The sequence below is a fragment of the Pteronotus mesoamericanus genome, unplaced genomic scaffold (genome assembly GCF_021234165.1).
Source record: "Pteronotus mesoamericanus isolate MK-2021 breed Mesoamerican mustached bat unplaced genomic scaffold, CSHL_Meso_final contig_90, whole genome shotgun sequence".
NCBI lineage: Eukaryota > Metazoa > Chordata > Mammalia > Chiroptera > Mormoopidae > Pteronotus > Pteronotus mesoamericanus.
Genome location: NW_026555277.1, coordinates 22,003,604 through 22,026,006, shown reverse-complemented (window position 1 = coordinate 22,026,006; position 22,403 = coordinate 22,003,604). Strand labels below are relative to the sequence as shown.

General features: G+C 38.9%; 1 protein-coding gene across 1 annotated transcript in view; it reads left to right on the top strand.

The window, feature by feature from the left end:
• Positions 1-7,863: 7,863 nt before the first annotated feature.
• Positions 7,864-22,403, top strand: part of CASP10 (caspase 10) — a 33,025-nt gene continuing 18,485 nt past the window's right edge. Inside the window, exons 1-3 of the mRNA XM_054585839.1 lie at positions 7,864-7,999; positions 11,153-11,506; positions 12,653-12,746. Of these exons, the coding sequence (XP_054441814.1) occupies positions 11,160-11,506; positions 12,653-12,746 (441 nt within the window). The 5' untranslated portion in view covers positions 7,864-7,999; positions 11,153-11,159. The remainder of the gene's footprint in view (positions 8,000-11,152; positions 11,507-12,652; positions 12,747-22,403) is intronic.

The window sequence follows — 22,403 nt, the reverse complement described above, 5'->3', positions numbered from 1 at the left end:
TTTTAATCCTCACCCAAGACTGTTTATTGATCAGATTGAGAAAGAGAGAGAGAGAGAGAGAGAGAGAGAAATGGATATTGATGTGAGAGAGAAACATCCATCAGTTGCTTCCTGTACTCGCCCCAGCTGAGGATTGAACCTGCAGACTCGTTGGTCCCCTGATCAGGAATCAAACCTGCAACACTTTGGCCTACGGGATGGTACACCAACCAAATGAGCCACCTGGCTAGGGCTCATTGTGGTTTCAATTTGCATTTCCTTAATGACTAATGATGTTGAGCACCTCTTCATGTGCATATTGGCCATATGTATATGTTCCTTGTAGAAAAATTTATTTAAATATTTTCCCATTTTTTTATTGATTGCCTGTTTTATTTTGCAGTTGTAAGTATTTATAAGTTCTGGATACTAGCCTTTTATCAGATATAAGCTTTGCAAGTGTTTTCTCCCATTCTTTAAGTTGTCTTTTCACTTTGATTCCCAAACTTTGTTTTAAATTTTTGCATTGTCATCTCTTCAGATTTCAGATTTGTTCTATTAAACTTACCATTTGTTTCTTATTTTTTCCTTTGACATATTTCCTGCTTGTTGTGCTCCCTCTGCAGATGTTCAGATCAATACCTGCATCTTTACCCTGCCATCCCTGAACTCTGGCCCGTTCAGTTTTGGGCACTAGGGACTGAAGTAACTACCTGCCCCTGCCACAGGAGTCCACAGACCTTCATCCCCCATGAACTTTATCCTGGGAAGTATGGGTTCTGTGACAGTCAACAGTTATAGCCATGTGGTGGGAGGAGTCCCTTTTCCTTGGAAAAGTGTCTTTTCGGTTGTTCTTTTTCCTACCGTTTGAGGAGAAATTTTCAAAAGTCTCCTTAAGAATTTTCACAGGAGGGGAGAGTATCTTGCATGCCTTTTTCAAGATTCCTTTGAATTTGCATGTGATCACTTAAAATTATAGAACTAGGTACAGAGTGCTATAAAAGTTACTGATTAAACTGGAGCAAGCTATGTTAGAACTAGGGTCATTGGAAAGCTTCAGCCTCAGAACCTGACCTTTAGTCAGTGGACTCCAGATAAAAATACACGTGAATAAAATGCCTAAGAATGTAACAGGGAAGAATACCTTGCTTGCTCATCTCCAAGCCATAAGGTCATCTAGCTAGAGCTAGATTTCAGAGAAATCAGGGTAAAAGAGCCCCCAAAGAAAGTTCCCTCCAGACTTCCTAAAGAGTTAACATACATCTATTGGGGTGGAGTTTTCTGGGCTATTGGTTTTTGAAGTAACTGCACAATAATTTTTATTTTTCAAGACTTCCAGAAAAGTCTATTGCCTGTACAGAGGAAGCTGAAACTGGGCCTGGGAAGTTGAGGTTCCATGTGTCTCCCTTTATATACTTTGAGGGTGGGGAATCTGGACCAGAGCCTGGATGTAAAAAAAAGCCACCACCACCACCCCGTATCGAGGTGGAAGGAACTACCAGCATTTGCCCTTTATCACCAGGGTAGTACTTGACTCCCACCACTATGAGACTATAAAGATCGTGATTGGCTTTTCATGTGGGCCCAGTCAGGAAACAGGTGCTAAGACATGTTTATTTCCATCAGCTCACCATCAGCACGTCCTCAGTAATTATGTTCTAAATGGAAGGAAGGATAAAATGCTGAATACAAATCACATGGCACACAATCTCACCTCTGTAACTTGGTTCAAATATTTCCCTGGAATACTAGGAGTACTTAAATAAAAGTTTAAGTTTACTTCAAATACCTCCTCCTCCTCCTAGACAGCCCTATCTGGATTCATTCCTTGCTCCTTGAGTCTCCTGTGGCACTTCGGTGAAGCCTCATTGCAGCATCACCCTCCCCGATAGTTACAGATATTACATTATATCATAAATAGCCTTGGGATCAAGAGCATGGGATTGGGAATCAGAGAGACCTAGGTTTGAATCCTGAATTCCCCTCTCGTTCTAGCTTTGGGGTGATGGCAAGATACTTTGCCTCTCTGAACTTTGATTTCTTCATCTATTGAATGTGGATAATAATGCTGACTTCAGAAGCTTCATCAGAAAAAAAAGGGATCAATAAATGGTAGTAGTAATAGTTATTGTGGAAGGCAGACACTTTTATCAATGTCTTCTTTCTAACTGTACCCAGTTCAGTGCTTTACACATAAGAAGGGTTTGCTAAATATTTAATATAATTGAAAAAAACCTATGAAAAAGTTAAGAAGTGACAGTTTCAGCAAGCGGCCTCCTGATATGGCCCAAGGAATGAAATATCTATAGTTGAACAACTGAATAGAAGACCAGGATTGAGGGCTTGTCTATCTTTACCCTTTTTTCCAATTGTGCTAATATGTACATAACATAAAATTTACCATTTTAACCATTTTCATCTTGATATGTAAGAAACATACAGATATTGTGCATGGAATCAGAAAGTCTCTAGATCTCCATCCAAAACCTACCTTTAGAGTTTAAAAAATATACATTTTTTTGTATTTAGGAACATTGTTATATCCATTTTCTCTTTATTATTTTTAAATTTAAATTGTTTTTATTTTTAATTCATTTGACATACAATATTATATTAGTTTTTGGTGTATAACCCAGTGATTAGACATTACATAACTTACTAAGTGATCATCCTGATAAATCTTATGCTCATCTGACACATATATAGTTAATAGAATATTATTGACTATATTTCGTATGCTATATTTTACATCCTCATGACTATCCCGTAAAGACTAATTTGTACTTCTTAATCCCTTCACTTTTTTCACCCATCCCTTCAACCCTTGTTCTATCTGACAACCATCAAAATGTTCTCTGTATCCGAGTCTGTTTCTGTTCTGTTTGTTTCTTTTGTTTTTTTAGGTTCAATTGTTGATAGATAATGTATTTATTGCCATTTATTTGTTCATATTTTTGATCTTCTTCTTCTTATTCCTCTTCTTCTTTTAGAAGACCCTTTAGCATTTCATGTAATACTACTTGGTGGTGATGAACTACTTTAGCTTTTCCTTGTCTGGGAAGCTCTTTGTATGTCCTTCGATTCTAAATGATAGCTTAGGGTAGAGTAGTCTTGGTTGTACGTCCTTGCTTTTCATTACTTTGAATATTTCTTGCTAATCCCTTCTAGCCTAATGCTTTTAAGATTCTCTCCGTCTTTAAGCTTTGGCATTTGAATTATGATGTGTCTTAGTGTGTCTTTGGGTTCATCTTGTTTGGGACTCTGTGCTTCCTGGACTTGTGTGTCTATTTCCTACACCAGGTTAGGGAAGTTTTCTGTCACTTTTTCCAAATAGGTTTTCCATTCTTTGGTTTCTCTCTTCTCCTTCCGGCACCCTCATGATGTGACTGTTGGTATGCTTGAAGTTATCTCAGAGGCTCCTTACACTATCCTCATTTTTTTTTGAAACCTTTTTTCTTTTTGCTTTTCTGATTGGGTGTTTTTTATTTCTTATATTCCAAATTGTTGAGTTGATTCTTGGTTTCATCTACTCTACTTTTGATTCCCTGTCAATTATTCTTCATTTCAGTTAAGTAGTCTTTATATCTGACTAATTCTTTTTTATGGTTTCCATGTCCTTTTTTAAACTGTTGAAGTTCTCACTGAATTCATTGAGTATCCTTATAAAAATTGTTTTGACCTTTGTATCTGGTAGTGTGCTTGCCTCCATTTCATTTAGTTCTTTTTCTGGAGAGTTCTCTTGTTCTTTTGTTTGGGACCTGTTTCTTTGTCTCCTCATTTTGACAACTTCCATGTGTTTGTTTCTATGTATTAGGTAGAACTGCTATGTCTCCCAGGCTTTGTAGAGTGCCCTTGTATAGTAGGTATTCTGTGGGGTCCAGTGGCACAGCCTCTCTTATCACTAAAGCTGGGCACTCCAGGTGTCCTATCCCCACCCTGTGTAAGCTGTGTACACTCTCCTGTTGTAGTTAAGTCTTGATTGCTGTTGACATGTCAATGGCAGAGATTTACTCCTTGGCCAATCAGCTGCAAGGGCTGGCTGTGAAGGATCAGCTGTGTAGGGACCCACCCCAAAAGGTAGTACTTACTTAAATGGGGCTTGGTTACCCACTGAGCCTGCCTCTTGAATGGAAGTGGTTGGGTGGCGCTTCAAAGTGGTCTGAAGCTGTCCATCAGGTAAACTGGCTCTGGGACCTCCCAGGAGGTTCAGGCCAAGGTCAGCCACCACCTGTGTTCTTCCTGGGGCTACCTAGCATAAGATATAAAGTGATCTGCAGGCGGCTGCTACTCGTGCTGGGCTTGGAAGTGCCAAAGCAAAGTCAAGCTGTAAACCAATACTGTCTGTTGCTAGTTCTGGCTCTGGGGCTTAGTGAGAGGAATGAGGCACACTCTAGTCAGATACTGCTTGTTAGAGAGATTTTAGGAAAGTCTGAAGCATGAGCTAAGATAGACCACTGGATGGAAAAGTTGCTATAAACAGCTTGGGCTGGACCTGAAAATTGTTTTGGGTAGGGTCCCAGGGAAATCACCTGGGTGGGGCTAATGGTGTTAGCCAGGTTATTGGAGTCTCAGATATGGTATCTGACTGTTGGCTCTTTGGGGGTGAGGTCTCAGAAAAGGAACAGTGGCCTCTGCCAGCACTTCTGTCTGGGAGAAAACTGTCCCTTCAGCTCTCATGAGATGCCAGACAATTCAGTTTCTTCCCATATGTTGCTGGCACTTCTCAAGGTGCCCTCCCAGTGCTGGAGCTCAGAGGAAGTGAATATAAGTAAGTCTGTGTGTGAGCCCTTTAAGAGGAATTTCTGGGACCACAGTCCTCAGTAGTTTTTGCAGCCAGAAGTTATAGGGACTTCTCTTCCTGGCACTGGAACCCTGGAATGGGGGGACTGGTGTGGGGCTGGGACCCTTTGCTCCTCAAGGGGACCTCTGCAGCTGACATATCCCTCATGATTTTTATCTGCCACACTTGGGTGTGGGACTTGCCAGTTCTGTATCTCCATCCTCTTAACAGTCTCAATGTGTCTTCTTTAAATCTTTAGTTGTAGGACTTTCATGGAGCTAGATTTCAGGTGGTTTTGAATGTAGTTCTTTAGTAGTTTATTTGTAATTTTGATGTAGTTGTGGGAGGATGTAAGTATTGCATTTCTCTATACTGCCATCTTGACTGGAAGCCCCATTTTAACCATTTTTAAGTGTACAATTTAGTGACTTTAAGTATATTTACACTGTTGTGCAACCATCACCACTATGTCTTTCTTAAACACCGAAGTTCTCTGGACGATGCCTAGGATACAGAAATGGCACTTTAACACATTTACTAATCAAACTTCATAATTATTACTTTTATTCAAAGATAAAATATCTTTCTAAGATTCTGTACTTCTTCCCAGAACTTGGCACATTTGAATTAGCTGAAAAGCAGTGCAGTGACTTAGAGCCAAACTTACTGGTTTAAGTTTTGGCTTTCCTACTAGCTCATTGTGTGACCTTGGGCAAATTACCTAACCTTTCTATGTCTTAGTTTTCGTGTCTTAAAAGGGAGGCCCTGACCCTGGGCAGGTAGCTCGGTTGGTTGGAGCATCATCCCATGCACTGAAAGATTGTGGGTTTGATTACTAGACAGGGTACATACCTAGGTTGCAGGTTCTTTCCTCAGTTGGGACATGTATGGGAGGCAACCAATTGATGTTTCTCTCTCTCATGTCAATGTTTCAGTTTCTCTCTTTCTTTATCTCTCCCTTCCTCTCCCTCTAATTTCAATAAACATATCCTTGGTAAAACGGGGCCTTGGTAATAATATTTACCTTAGAAATTTGGGATGATTAAGTAAATAAAGCATGCTTGGCACATAGTAATTGTGATGATATGTATTAGGTATTGTTTTTATTCTTAGAAATAATGTCTTCAAAGTCTCTTTCCTGTTGGACTGTGCTGTGAAGACAGACTTCATCAGTTTTGTCTACAGTTAGTTGAGTTCCTTGCACATACCTCAGATAGGCTTATATTTCAGCTCCTCCTCCTCTTCTTTTTTGCCTTTTTTTCTTTGTTTATTTGTACTTGGACTTATTGAGAAAAGATTAAGATGGCTCACTACTATCCATGAACTTCTGGGTTTTATCTTAAAGCTTAAGCAAGTTGAAAAAACTGACAGTTCTCTTTTTGACTTACAGAGGGGAGTATCCCAAGGGAAAGCCCAGAACAGTTGGTGCCTTCCAGGAGTTCAGTTGTAAGTCGTCCTGAGCTTCTTACCCAAGAAATAGGTCCCGAGCTCTACTGTGGGGAAAGTTGTATATCTGCCTTTAGAAGGTGCTGTTTATTTTTTTATTTTTTATTTTTGTAATAGGTTTTTAATTTTTATGTTTTTAATTTTTAAGATTGCTGTTTATTTTTTTATTTTTTATTTTTGTAATAGGTTTTTAATTTTTATGTTTTTAATTTTTAAGTCATGTTTATTCTACTACAGTTGTCTCAATTTTTCCCTCTTTGCCCCCACCCATCAATCCCACCCCCAGCCTCCGGCTTCCACAGTCAATTTCTACTCTGTTGTCCATGTCCATGGGTCATTCATACATGTTCTTTGTCTAGTTCCTTCCCCTTCTTTCCACCATTGTCCTCCTTCCCCATCCCTCTGGTCACTTTCAGTCTGCTCCACGTTTCCATGCCTGTGGCTTATTTTGTTCATTAGTTTATTTTGTTAAATAGATTCCACTTATAGATGAGATCATATGGTATTTCTCTTTCACCAGCTGGCTTGTTTCATTTAGCATAATATTCTCCAGTTTCACCCATGTTGTCACAAAAGGTAGGAGTTCCTTCTTTCTTTCTTTTTCTTTTTTTTAATACAGATAGATTTTATTTATTTTTCTAAATGTCAGGATCCATTATAAAATATTAAAAAATTTAAATCCATTATAAAGTCTCAACAATTAAACCGACATGACACCAGCACAGAAATGATCAAGTAGATCAGTGAAATATAATAAGCATTCTAGAAACAAATGTATATATCTGTCTAACAATGTAATATGTGATTAAATTGATATTTCAAATCAATGGGGAAAATAAGGCTTATTCAACAAATAGGTGCATGGATCACTATTACTTGAAATAAAACAAATATAGAGCTTTATTTCACACATTACACACAAAATATTCAGGTGAGTTAAAAATCAATATGTGAAATCTAAGGAGTTTTAGGAGAAAATACACAATAATATTTTTCTTACCTGAAGTAAAATATTCAAACCCAGAAGCTATAAAGTAAAATATTGACAATATGACTATATTAAATATTTAAGACTATATAGTAATATACATATAAAAATGTTAAAGGACAAGTAAGAGAATAGGAAAATATTTGCCACACTTGTAAAAAAGTGTTAATACTTTTTTTGTTTGTTTGTTTGTTTTTAGGGAAAAAAATTCTATAAACCTTTAATCAATAAATGGCTAAAGAATACCAAAAAGTCACTTAAAGCTTTTTAAAAATAATAGAAATAGGCAAGAAATATACAAAAACAGGTTTAGTTTCAACAAATAATAAAGGAACAATTAAAATAACACATCATTGTCACAATCGGATTAATATGTATTAAAAATATTGGTACTATCAAGTATTGGTGACTATGAAAGGAACTGGGTATTCATAGAGTCTTTTTCTTCATCTTAAAGCCGTCCCCTTAGCACCCTTAACATATTTTGCAGTGCTGGTTTGGTGGAGGCATATTCTTTTAGCTTCTTTTGTCTGGGAAACTCCTTATTTCACCTAGAAGGCGCTGTTCAATCAGGATCATCCTAATGCCAAAAGAGGGAAGGGAAAGGCAGTGACTACGTAAGCAGGAAATCAATCTGAAACTGAGATCCAGTTTCACTTCTATAGCCAGCAACGAGTCTTGAGTTTTCTTCTGTAAATCTTCTTGGAACTTGGAGCCCATAGAGGATTTTAATTTCATCAAAACTTTGTTTTCAATTTCCCTAAGAACCACTTACTTCCAGAGGATCAGTGGAATTTGATTTGAAGGTATGTTATTCACGCCTTTCTCCCACTGAGGTCTTAGACTTCAGCATTTTCCCCATGCTTTATGACATAGAAATTTGCAAAGTTTCTTGTTTTCAATAATGGCACTATTTCTTCCTGGATTTATCAGCCTTCCCAGGGAAAATGATAGTTTTAAAAACTATCTTCCAGGAAGGCTCTGACATAGCCTTTACTGGCAGAAATATGCTAATCTACAGACAAGAGACAATGCCTGGATGACCCACCAAAGGTATAGATTTAGGTTCTTTTTTTTTTTTTTTTTAAAGTGATTTTTAAAAAATATATATTTTCTTGATTATGCTAGTAGAGTTGTCCCATTTTTTCCTCCTTTTTATTCTGCTCCACGCTACACCGCCCAACCACCCCAGCATTTCCCCCTTTAGTTCGTGCCCATAGGTTGTACATAAAAATTCTTTGGCTTCTCCATTTCTTATTCTATTCTTAACCTCCCCTGCATATTTTATACCTACTATTTATGCTGCTAATTCCCTCTTCGCCGCCCCCCCTGCATTCTTCCCCTTCTCCCTCCCCTCTATTTTACTGTTCATAGTTTTTGATCTTCTTTTTCTTAGATACATCCTTTTATCATTTCATATAATAAGGGCTTGGTGATAATGAACTTTTTTAACTTTACCTTATTTGGGAAGCACTTTATCTGCCCTTCCATTGTAAATGATCGTTTTGTTAGATAGAGTAATCTTGGATATAGGTCATTGTTTTTCATGACTTCGAAAACTTCTTGCCTGCAAGGTTTCTTCTGAGAAATCAGTTGATAGTCTTCTGGGAACTCCTCTGTAGGTAACTCTTGCCTTCTCTATTGCTATTTTTAACACTCTTTCCTTATCTTTAATTTTGGGTAACTTAATTATGATGTGTGTTGGTGTGTGCTTCCTTGGGTCCAACTTCTTTGGGACTCTCGGAGCTTCCTGGATCTCCTGGAAGCCTATTTCCTTCGCCAGATTGGGGAAGTTCTCTTTTATTTTTTTCAAATAAGTTTTCAATTTTTTATCTTTCTCTTCCTCTGGCACCCCTATGATTCAGATGTTGGATCATTTGAAGTTGTCCCAGAGGTTCCCAAGACTCTCTTCATTTTTTGAACGTTTCATTCTGTTCCGGTTGAATGTTTATCTCTTCCTTCTGCTCCCAATCGCTGATCTGAGTCCCAGTTTCCTTCCCTTTACTGTTGGTTCCCCGTATGTTTTTCTTTATTTCACTTTGCATAGCCTCCACTTTTTCCTCTATTTTGTGACCAAACTCAACCAATTCAGTGTGCATCCAGATTACCAGTGTTTTGAACTGTGCGTCTGATAGGTTGCTATTTGCTCATCGCTTAGTTCTATTTTTGGAGCTTTGACCTGTTCTTTCATTTGGGCCATATTTCTTTGTCTCAGGGCACCTGCTATGTTGGAAGGGGCAGAGTCTTAGGTATTCACCAGGGCAGGGCTACCCAGGTCGTTGAGTTGTGACCTTGTGTATGGAGGAGGCATCCAAGAGGGAACAATACCTCTTGCTTGGCTCTCTGCTGGCTTTCAGCCAGTTCCCCCACTACCCACAAGCAAATTGGGACCTTCCGGTGCTTATTTCTACGTGGGTGGGTTTTTGTACATTCTAGGACCCTGTGGGTCTCTCCAATGGACTCTTCTGTGTGGCTGGGAGTTTCTCTTGCTGCCACAACTCCCACAGGTTTTTACTACCAGAGGTTCTGAGGCTTTCTTTTCCTGTACTGGAACCCTGGCTTGTGTGGTCTGTCTCTCTCTGCAGCTGTTCCTCTGGTTTATCCACAAGCAAATGTAGGACTATTTGTTTGCCAGCTGCCGCCTTGCTGTGAGTCCTTTCTGCCCCAGCTGCCAGTCTCCACCCCTTCTACTGGTCTGGATGAATGTTTCTCTTTTAACTTCTTGGTTGTCAGACTTCCATACAGTTCGATTTTGTGGCAGTTCTTGTTATTTTTTGTTTTTAAATATGTTGTTGTTCTTGTTTTGGTTTTGCGAGGAGGCAAAGCGTATCTACCCATGCCTCCATCTTGGCCGGAAGTTCATGATTTAGGTTCTTCAGAAACTTCAGGACAACTGTATGATATGCTAGAAAAGGAAGATGTCTCCAAGAAACCAATTATTTGGTTTCTAGTATATAGGGCTACTGAAGGGAAGACCCCATAGGTGATCACATAAAAATAGCATTCTTTTTGTTTCCTTTCTCTAATAATATAAGTAATATGTGTTCATTGTTTAAGATTTGATAAACTCAGACAAGAGCCCAGAAAAAAATTTATATTTTATATAATACCACATAGATATAACCACTCTTTGTTACTGATGTTTTGTTTTTGCTATGTTCTCTTTCCTTTAGAAAGTAGTTTCTTGTATCTAAATGGACAAGACATATAATGAGTATGTACCTTGTCCATATAATATGAATAATACTACTCTGAAAAACTATGTCAATTTATTGCTCCTTTTATTAGAATAAATTTCAGTGTAGAAAATACCACAGTTATGAAATGGTCATGTGGAAATATTGACTTGGTTAATTTGTGACTTTCTATATTGATTTGAACAATTCTCATCTAAAACCTTCCATTATTTCTGGGGTCTCAGATGATGGCTCCTCTTTCTGTGGGTTACAAGCCTGTCTTTTTATGGTTAGCAATGTTACCTCATTGTCTTTGGGTTGGTAGGCACTTTAGAAATATAAACCCCCAGATTTCTTTCTTTCTAAAATGTAGGGCATAAATCTAAGTGCCATTTCTGCCATTTGGTGGGAATGAATAAGAGCTCCAACCATAAGGGCTCTAATCAGGAGCTGTTCTGCTGAGTTGGCCTCCCTTTTGACCAGATTCTCTGGTGGACATTTCCATTTTGGAGAAATCTGGGTAAATGAGTTCCAAGAAAAGCTCACTCCAGATCTCCTAAAGAATTAACATGCAAGTGTTGGGGTCAAGTTTTCTGGGCTATTGGTTTTTGAAGTAATCACACAAATAATTTTTATTTCAGTAATTTTTACTTTTTAGCACTTCTAGGAAAGTCTAATAATTCCTGGAACAGAAGAGGCTGAAACCAGGAGAGGCCATGGGAAGTTGAGGTGCCTTGTGTTCTTACTCTCTAACATGCTACCTCAACTTTCTATCTTTCTCAGACTGGCCATGACATCTCAAGGTCAAAATTGGACTTCCAGTTCATTTGATAACGATGGAAAGAATTTTCGTGGAATGCTACTGGATATTAATTCAAACCTGGGAGATAAAGAAGTAGAACAATTAAAGTTTCTCTGCCAAGATTTCATTTCCCACAAGAGTCTGGAGAAGTCCAGCTCAGCCTCGGATGTTTTTGATCATCTCATCACAAAGGGGCTGCTGAGTAAGGAAGAACCCTTTCTCCTAGCAGAACTCCTCTACATCATGCAGCAGAACTTACAGCTGAAGCACCTCAACTACACAAAAGAGCAAGTAGAGAGTTTGCTGCCCACCCAAAGGAAGGTCTCTCTGTTCAGGTGAGGAGGAGTCTGTAACCAAGACAAAAGGGTTTTCTACTTGGTGTTCATGCAGGTCATTGGGCTCTGAAGGACCGGGATTAAGACCTCTTTCTTACCCACTTCTTTGGATGTTACAGTGATCTACACTAGGAGATTTCTCAGCTCTAGGTGCTAATGAGCGGAGAGGTTGGGCCTCTTGGACCTAGCAGTGGTTTCCTGTAGTTTTGTTTCTCACTGCTAAGGGAAGCTTACTTCAGTGTAGCAGGCCTACGTTTGTCTCTTTCCCAGTCTCCACACCCTCTGATGTCTTTTCTGTGAGCCACCCGGTGTGTCTGCCTATATTCAGTTATTTGAGAAGAAAAGAATACAACCTTGGAGCAAATCAGCAAAGTGAAAATGATGTCTCTGGGATAAGGGGGGATATCATTTATGGCATGTCCAGTTACATATTTTGGGTGAAATGCAGAGAGGTAAAATATAGGAATCAAGCCTATCATAATCAGACCTTAGACAACACTTTTTTAAATTGTTCACTGATATAGTATCTTCAGAGAACTTTACAAAGAGGAGCCTTTGAAGTGTAATTTTACCTAATTGCCTGGGTGATTATGACCTTCAGGCTTTAACACTTGGACTGGCTCCCAGAACCTGAGCTATCCTTGGGCCAGTGAGGGGATTCTGGAAATCATTTTTTTCCCCACTCTGCTGTTGAACAACTGATTTTCCTGAGACCAAAGAATGGTCTGTGGTATATGGAAGTGTTAGTGTGTGAATGAAATATTCAGTTTGTCTGGTAATTCATTATATGACTATCCAGAAGTTGCGGGAATGTCCTTCCTTCTTCAGCAGTGGACTCTACATTGCCTGGAATCATTTCTACAATGAAGTTGGAGATGAAATTCCAGAATTGTGTTTTATGTTTTTCCAGCTCTGGACTTGGCATCAGAAAGCCTGTACCTACCGTGTACTGTGCTATCTAAATTGAATAGGTCACGTTGAAGCTCAAAGTTTTAGTTTTGGGGTCTATAAAATGGGATTAGTAATTGTCTACACACAGGGTTGTGGTCATTTACATGGGAGAGAACATTTGTAAAAGTGCTTGATTTATTGTGCTGTCCTCTACAAGTGTGAGGCTTCATTTGTCTTTTTGGGTATGTATCTTAGAAACCTGCTCTATGAACTGTCAGAAGACATCGACTCAGAGATCTTAAAGGAAATGATCTTCCTTATGAAGGATTCATTACCAAAAACCCATCTGGTGAGTGGATCATATAGAATGGGGTCTTTGTGAGCATTGCTTTAATTGGTGTTTGGGAAGAAGCTGGAAAGGGTTTTCAAGATGGTTTATTTTATCTTATTTATTTATTTACTTTTTTATGGGAGACAGTATCATACAATGGTTAGGAACACCAACTTTGTGTCAAATGGACCTGGGTTCTAGTGCTGGCTCTACCACCAGCTCTTCCATATGTGATCGAACATTTCTGAGTCTCTACCTTCTCATATGCCACACCACTTCCTTCCAGGACTGTTCGGAGGGTTAGAGAAAATAATGTTCATAAAGCATTATCATAAGGCCTGTATATGACACACAATGACCATGCAGTAAATGATTAACTGCCACTGATATCCACTGTGTTTTATGATATAGAAATATTCAGGGCACAACAAGGACATGAGAAGGTGGGAAATAGTGGCAGAATGGGAATTAGTTGTTTGTCATCTAAACTATTAGAGATGTCTGAGGGAGTCGTGTGTCCTTTTCAGTGGACTTAGCAGTGTCTTCCATGTAAGGGTTCTGCGAAAATCAAATGAAACAGTTTGAGAATGGGCTTTGTAAAGAGCTGTATAGGTATAACGTTTTTAGTATTAATGTAATAATGTTATTTGCTAATATTCTTACTACATCGGTCACATTTGCTAATATTCTCTTTTAAAATGATACTTTATTGATTATGCTATTATAGTTGTCCTGATTTTTCCCCTTTGCCCTCCTCTGCCCAGCATACCCACTCCCTCAGGCAATCCCCACACCATTGTTCATGTCCATGAGTCATGTTTATCAGTTCTTTGGCTACTTTGGGCATGTACTTTACATCCCCGTGGCTATTCTGTAACTACCTATTTGTACTTCTTAATCTCTTCACCTCTTCACCCATTTTCCCATACCCCCCAGCCATCTGGCAACCATCAAAACACTCCCCATATCCATGAATCTGTCTCTGTTCTTCTTGTTTGCTTAGTTTGGTTTTTATATTCAGCTGATAGATTTGTATTTTTTGCCATTTGATTGTTCAAAGTTTTGATCTTTTTCTTAAATAAGTCCCGTTAATATTTCATATAATAATAATTTGGTGATGATGAACTCCTTTACTTTTTTCTTGTCTTGGAAGCTCTCTATCTTCCCTTCAATTCTAAATGATAGCTTTTCTGGGTAGAGCAATCGTGGCTGGAGGTCCCTGGTTTCCATGACTTTGAATACTTCTTGCCAATCCCTTCTAGCCTGCAAAGTTTTTTTTGAGATATCAGCTGACAGTCTTATGGGAACTCCCTTATAGGTAACTAACTTCTTTTCTCTTGCTGCTTTTAAGATTCTCTCTTTATCTTTAATTTTTGGCCTTTTAATTTTGATGTGTCTTGGAGTGGGCCTCTTAGCATCATCTTGTCTGGGACTCTCTTTGCTTCCTGAACTTGCATGTCTATTTCCTTCACCCAATTAGGGAAGTTTTCTTTCATTATTTTTCAAATAGATTTCCAGTTTCTTGCTCTTTCTCTTCTCCTGGCACCTTTATGAGGAAAATATTGGATCTCTTGAAGTTGTCCCATAGGCTGCTTATACGATCCTCATTTTTGGGGGATTATTTTTTCTTCTTCTTGTTCTGATTGTTTGTTTTTTGTTTCCTTTTGTTCCACATCATTGATTTGATTCTTGGCTTCATCCATTCTACTGTTGTTTCCTGTAAATTGTTCATTTCAATGAGCAAATCCTTTGTTTCTGTGGATCTTTTTTATGCTGCTGAGGTCCTCACTAAGTTCCGTAAGCAAACTTATAACTAGTGTTTTGAACTCTCTATGTGGTAGATTGCTTGTCTCTATTTTGTTTATCTCTTTTTCTGGAGTTTTGATCTGTTCTTTCATTCGGGCCATGTTCCTTTGTTTACTTGTTTTGGCAGCCTCCCTGTGTTTGTTCCTATGTATTAGGTAGAGCTGATTTGACTCTGAGGCTTGGTAGTGAGGACTAATGTAGTAGATGTCCTGTAGGGTCCAGTGGCACAGCCTCCCCTGTTACCCATGATGGGTACTCGAGGTGCACCTTTTGTGTGGGTTGAGTACACCCTCCTCTTGTAGTTGAGCCTTTGTTGCTGTTGGCAAGATCAATAGGAGGGATTTACCCAGGCCAGTCAGCTGCAAGAATTGGCTGTGACCACTCACCACCAACCTCCAACCACAATGGAAGATCAGCTGTCCAGAGGCGCAGGGTGGTGGTGCTGCGAGGTGGTCTGTAGCTGTCCACTGGGTGTGCTGGCCCTGGGGTTTCCTGGGTGATGCAGTCCAAGGTCTTCCCCCACCTGTGTTTGCCCAGTGCCACTCTTCCTGAATTATAAAGGAATCTTAAATGGCTGCTACTTGTGCTGGGCTAAGAGATTCCCAGGTGAAGCCAGTTGTGAATCTAGGCTGGCTGCTGTTAGTGAGAGCCTGGGGCTCACTAAGGCCAGCTGTTGCTTGTTTGATAGAATTTAAGAATTTGTGAATCATGAGCCAAGACCAGCCATTCATATGGAAAAGTAGCCTGGGTGGGCCTGTAAGTTGTGTGGGGAGGACGGAATCCCTGGGGATCTCCTAGGCAGGTCAAGCAGTGTGAGGCACAATGATGGAGACTCAGATACCGCACTGGTTTGCAAACTCAGTGGGCGGAGGATTTAGAAAAGGGACAGTGGCCTCTTCTTGCCTTGATGCAAGATACTTCAGTTTCTCTCTGTGTATCACTGGTGCCTTTCAAGCTACTACCCCAGTGCTGGAGCTCAGAGGGAGTGTGAGTAGGTGAGTTTGTGTGTGGGTTCTTCAAGAGGAAATGCTTCGGGCTCCAGAGGTTTCTTCTACTGACTCAATCCCTGCTGGCTTTTGTAGCCAGAAGTTGTGGGGACTTATCTTCCTGGCACTGGAACCCTGGGCTGGGTGGCCTGGTGTGAGGCTGAGACTCCTTGCCCCTGAGATATCCCTCCTGAATTTTCATCAATCACACATGGGTGGAGGACCAGCCTATTCCCTGTCTGCACCCCTTCTACCAGTCTCAGTGGGTGTGGTTGCTTTAATTCCATAGTTGTCTGACTTCCATTCAGCTCAATTTCTGATGGTCCTAAGTAATGGTGGTTTTATATTTTAGTTGTAGTTTGGATGTGGTTGTGCGAAGAGGTGAGCCATGTCTGCCTATACTGCCATCTTTACTGGAAGTTGCTAATATTTTTGCTAACTGGCAGGAAAGTAGCTGCATGTCTCTTCCAGGCCTCAAAGCTTTATATACCATATATAATTTTTTATTTTGACTTCAATAGCATCTTATGACAAGCAAGTTATTTAATTTCAGAAGTATCCATTTTCAAACTTTACCCTGTAATGGGACTTTCACTGTGTTATTCAACCACTATTTTTATTAGATTCTAAGTTATATAACATTTGATAACACAAAAGACTGCATATTACATATGTACATTATAAAATGTAGCACTAAGTGAACATCTATAAAGGTCCCCATCCAATTTATGAATGAGAACCTCAGAGATGCTCTTGAGCCTATGTGTGTAGCCCTGCTATACCGCATTCTCCCCAATCAACTTATATTGACAAATAGCTTTATTTTTCTGAATCATAACTGAGGAATGGGAAACTGTTTTACATGTGGTAGGTCAAATGAGGACCAGTTTGTAATGCATTAAACATGTTTATTGGTGTCAGATCTGTAGACCTGAGCAAGTTATTTTTCTGTTTTGGCTATACTCTGAGACATTTCCCCCCCATTTTCAGAGCCCTCAAGGATTTTAGCCTTTTGCATCCTTCGATTGATCATCTCTAGAGGTCCCTTCTCCCAGAGATTTGTCGTGAGTTCCTTGGGGGTGAGGGCTGAGTCTACTCATCATTATAGCCACAGAACCTTGCAGAATCTGTTACAAATGGTGCTGTGAATAAAAGCAGGAAAGAGAGTGATGATGCATCTACCCCTTTCTAGTTCTGAAAAAATGACCTGAACACTCTGTCTATGTGATTTTACAATGAATAACTAGGGGAATTAGCAGGATGAACTAAATCACAATGATGGGGATGTGAAAAGATATAAGATTCTCATAGTTGTTGCCTCTTGTCAAAATCTATTAATTTTTTCCCTTAGATAGCCCCTGGAAGTTTTTATTCCCTCCTGTTACTGTTTTATTTTTTATGCTCTTCTCATTTCTTTTTATTTTTTTATTCTTGAAAGAAAGCACCAAAATATGAGTACAGAAAACAACATGAACAAACATACAGCTAAATGAATTATTATAAGGCTAATACCTTTGAAACCACTACCCAGGTCAAAAATTGAATTTTACCAGCCAGTCCAGAAACCCCTCCATTTGCCTGATCTCAACCACAGCCCCTTCCCACCCTCTAGAAGTAACCACTGTCCTGGCTTTTATAGTAATTAGTTTCTTATATTTCTTTATGGTTTTATCACTTACCTCTGCATCTCTAGACCTCAGTTTAGTCTTCACCAGTTTTTTATTTTGAGTGTCCTTTAATTTATAGGTTAAACTCCCCTCTTACAGTCCTTTCTTTTGCTTAAAATTTATCTGTTGAAGAATTCTAGGACAACTGGCCCCTAGAATTTCCCCTCATCTAGGTTTTGCTGATGTGTGTGCTTGGTGCAGTTTAGCATGCTCTTCAGTCTTCTGCATTTCCTGCAAATTGGCAGCTGAAATCAGAGGCTTCATGAGACTCAGGTTAGATCCTTTTGGCAAGAACACAGTGGTATTGTGTCGCATTCTTTCATTGGAAGATGCACAAGCCCTGGCTTTCTATTTTGATATAAGCAACTGCTGATGTTCAACAATTTTGTATATCGATTCTTTGGGGTTTGCAAAATGGGGATTTTTAAATTCTATAATTTTTCCTCCTTGTCTATTATTTGGTTACCTTGTGATACAGTTTATATATAAATGCTCTATTCTTTCTTTTCTTTCTTTACCCAGTGTTTGTGATAATTGACTATTATTTTGTGATTCTCTGAAAGTTACCCATTATAAAAATATAAATTTGAATTCATAGATTTGAATGTATCTGGTGGGTTTCAATCCATTGCAATTATTATCCTTACTGGAGTTTACATTGTCTCATTTCACCCAGTGGTAGCCTCTTCAAATTGGTTCCTGAGTCTTTTTTACATTATGCTAGTGGTCTCCGCGGGCTTCCTTGGTAGAGCAAGAGATCACAGGTGCATTTTGTACAGTTTCTGCCCAGATCTTGAATCCATTATTTTTCCTAGTTTCTTTTCATGAGAAATGTTATTTCAAGACTACAGACTAGATGATGAAAATGCTCATTGCTTCTAGGTATTTTTTTTTCCAAAGAATAGTGCCAGGAAATGTGTGTGTGTGTGTGTGTGTGTGTGTGTGTGTGTGTGTGTGTGTGTATTCTGTGGTTACTATAAAATACTTCATGAATTCACACCATTATTTTTAAGTTGTATTAATGTTTTTCATGAATCCCTTATGTAGTACATCTGTGTCTCTTTTCCCTCCTGGGACGTGGTCCTCATGTCACAGTGGGTTATAAAATTAACTGCACTATTATTTCTTTTCTTCCACATCACACATACTACACTGTCAGAATATCAGTGCTTCTGCCTCCAATATGATTATTTACAACAGTTGAAACTTTTATTTTGTATGTGCTATACCTATTATCTCCCCATTTTTTTTAAGGGTTGAAATATATCTACACTGTTGGAGTATATAGCCACTATATACTAAACAATCTCCTTCTTTTCAAATTTTATTTATTTTATGTTTACACTATCTTTTAATTTTTGTTCAGTTCTCTTTCTATAAGTAACTATATGTGTGTAGAAACCTAAAACACCCCAGAAAGGTCATATTTGTCCCTCTAGTGTGACCAAGTGAATGTAGACCTCTTCCTTCTTGTCTGAAGGGCGTTCAGGTTCTTCTCCACTGGCTGGCAAAGAATTTATTTTTGTGATGAAATCTTTTGCAATTGCAATCTCAGATAAAACAACCTTATTAAGTCCTGGTATGAAAACCCAGATGAGTTTCCATACCAGGGCTTAATAAGACTGAGTATTGTATAAATATGGGACCTCCCAAAAATAGGAATTATATTCTGGAGACCAAGCCCCTTGCAGAACAGGCTTCCCCTGTTAGGTAAGTGTTCTAGGAACCCATCTGTATCAGTGTACCAGCTGGCATTAGTGTGAGAGGCTGTATTTGGCTTCAATGAATTTTTTTTTAAGACAATTTGATTGCATTTTCCCATTTCATGATGGCTGATTTATGAATGCACCTGCCCACACTGTGCTGGGCGACCCCCGTGCCCCACCCTCTCTATTCACCCAGTCCCATCCTGATGAAAAAAAGCCCTCAAAGGGAAACATTTTGCTGATGAGGAAGGGGTGAAACAAGAAATGGTAGATGTACTAAAAGGCATCAAAATCAGCAAGTTCAAAAACTGTTTTTAGCAGTGGAAAAAAATGTCTTGATAGGTGTGCTGCATCAAATGGAAGTACAATAAGATATTTTGGGAGAACCTTTATTACAGTATATTATTATAATTGTTCTATTTTATCATTCATGTTTGTTGTCTATCTCTTACTGTGTTAATCTAGAAATAAAATTTTATCATAGGTATGTATGTATAAGAAAAATAGTATATGTATAGGGTTAGCTATTATCCAAGTTTTCAGGTGTTTAGTGGGGGTCTTGGAATGCATTTCACCACAGATAAGGGGAAACTAGTGTGTAACACACACATATGCCATATACCCTAAAGGTCCATGAGTTCTTGGAGAATTAAAAAACCAGGGGATTTGTTTCAGATAATAATTTTTAATATGTTTGTGTTTACATTGGTTCAGAGCAATTACCTATTCAAATGACAGAATTTAACTTAAATGCAGAATTTCTCTACATTAGAGGAGGTTTCTGTAGTTTGAAATGCTCTCCAGTTTATTCTGCTAGTATTCTTCCCCAGCTTTGTACATCCTTTCACAATTTTTGCAGTTTCTGGGTTTATAAATAAAATGAGACCATGTTCTATTTTTACACCTCTCCCTACTCCATGGACAGAAGTACTTAGTCCTTGCAATCGGGTGGAGGATGGAGAGCTTTATAAAAGGAGTTCCTGGTATGCTTAACACTGAGCAATGATTTTATCCACTAAGAATAGCTAGGGAACGTACTTCTTCTTCCCCAGCTATTGCTGCGGGTCTTAGGCATATGCTTGAAGGCATTTGCGGCTACAAAAACATTTTTATGGTGAGGAGCATTCCAAACACTTCTCCTCTTTTAAATTAGCTTTTAAATCATCAAAACCTTGTGCTCAAGTAGCCAAATGATTTTATGTTTTTTGTTTTTTGTTTTCACTTGGTACAACAGTAACAGGATAAGTTGCTTTGTTTAGATGTGGCATAGAACTGCAGCATAACCTGGTCAAATTCAGGAAAACTGCATTTCCTTCTTAGAGTCCAAGTGATCTCAGCTTTATTCCAAAGGAAGTCTAATTGTTCACTTCAGAATTGTGGCTGAGTTATACACCTCAGATAATCCAGGTTGCCCTCTCTGTTGGACTTTGGGATCAGGCCAGCTTTCTGAAGTGTGTAAAGGACGATCCCTAAGCAACCCAGAGGAGTTTCCATGCTAGGGCTTAATAAAGCTACATTATCTGCAATTGCAATCGCAGAAGATTTGATCACAGACATAAATTTGTCACCAGCCACTGAAGGAGGACCTGAATGCCCCTCACCCCAAAAGGAAGGTTCTAAATTGTTATGGTTGCACTAGAAGGGCACAAATCCCTCTAGCACAACCTTCGTAGAGTGCCTTAGGTTTCTTCTTTGGTAGCTTCCATGAAAACTTAATAGCACTATAGCTGCCTTCAACTTTCAGGAAATCTGTTCTCTGTGTAGCAATCAACACAGAACGCTGATGTAAAGGAAACCACACTCAAATCTACTACCTTTTTAGGAAAAAAGCAAAGCAAAAAGCTTTGTTTTTTTATTTTACAATTTCTTTTTAATTATAGTTGACATAAAATTTCTTATTAGTTTCAGGTATACAATATGTGAGTCAACATTTATATACCTTACAAAGTGATTACCATAATAAGCCTAGTAACTATCTGTCACAAGGTGGTGTTCTTAAGCTAGTGTACAGACTCCATTTAAATTGTGTGTATATGTGTGTGTAGAAGCTGTCATTTAATAAACATTTAATAAACTCCCAAAGTATAATTCATTATACTTTGTCTAGAATTATTTCTTAGCCCTCTTTTCTCCATCTGGTAGAGAAAAGATGTTGTCAAGATAGGAGCACCTGTTTTGAGATTCAGAGAGAACTCATTTGCCCATAACTTACCACAGCACCTTGTGCGGGGTTCCCCCCAACCCTTGTGCCCAGCAGATCAGCTCTGGGTGAATCTTCCTTCACCCTCCCCTCTCCTGCTTTGTTCCCTGGCCAAGCTGTGGATGTGCTGGTGCCACTTGTCGGGGCACACACACTTCTTTGCCTTTTTGGGTCTTACACCTGTGTCTGGAATTTCTTGAAAATTTATAATGTCTCTTTTGATCAGATGAATTTATAATTCTGGCCTTTCCCTTGGTTGTTGGCATTTTGAGTGACTTAAAAAAGATATCTTATTGTTTATGGTATTACCATTCTCCCAATTTCCGCCCTTACTCCCACCTCCCAGCCCACCCCTCCAGATCCATAGTCAGTCCCCACACTGTTGTTCTTGTCTGTGGGTCCTTAGTAATGTTCTTTGACTACTCCCTCCACCTTCATTCAACCCATCCCCACTTGCCCCCTTCCCTCTTATGGCCGTCCATTTTTTGCACGATTATATGCTTCTGGCTCTATTTTGCACATTAGTTTATTTTGCTCATTAGGTCCCTCTTATAAGTGAGATCATATGTTATTTGTCTTTCACCAACTGGCTTTTTTCACTTAACATAAAAGTCTCCAGTTCCATCCATTCAGTTACAAAAGGTAGTAATTCCTTTTTTCTTTCTGCTGCATAGTATTCCATGTATAAATGTACTACAGTTTTTTATCTACTCATCTACTGATGGCCACTTAGGCTGTTTCCAGCCCTTGGCTATTATAAATTGTGCTGCTATGAACACAGCAGTGCATAGGTTCTTTTGAATTGGTGTTTCAGGATTCTTCAGGTATATTTCCAGGAGTGGAATCACCAGGTCAAAAAGCAGTACATTTTTAGTTTTGGTGGGGAATTCCATACTGTTTTCCACAATGGCTGCATCAGTCTGCATTCCCACCAACAGTGCACTGGGGTTCCCTTTTCTCCACATCCGTGCCAGCACTTGTTGTTTGTTGATTTATAAATGAGAGCCATTTTGGCAGGTATGAGGTGATATCTCATTGTGGTTTTAATTTGCATCTCTGTGATGGCTGGTGATGTTGAGTATTTTTTCAAGTGACTTCTTTTATTTTTACTTTTATTTCTTTTCCACATTATTCAAATTCATTTTATTTATGTGATACCTTTCTTTTCTACTCCAGATAGTTTTTGTCAAGCTTACATATCTTTTTAAAACATTGTTGTTCAATTATGGTTGCCCCCATTCCACCCCCCATAACTCTCCCCTGCCCTACCCACCCCCCACTTCCCATATGCAATGACTTCTTTTAAAACA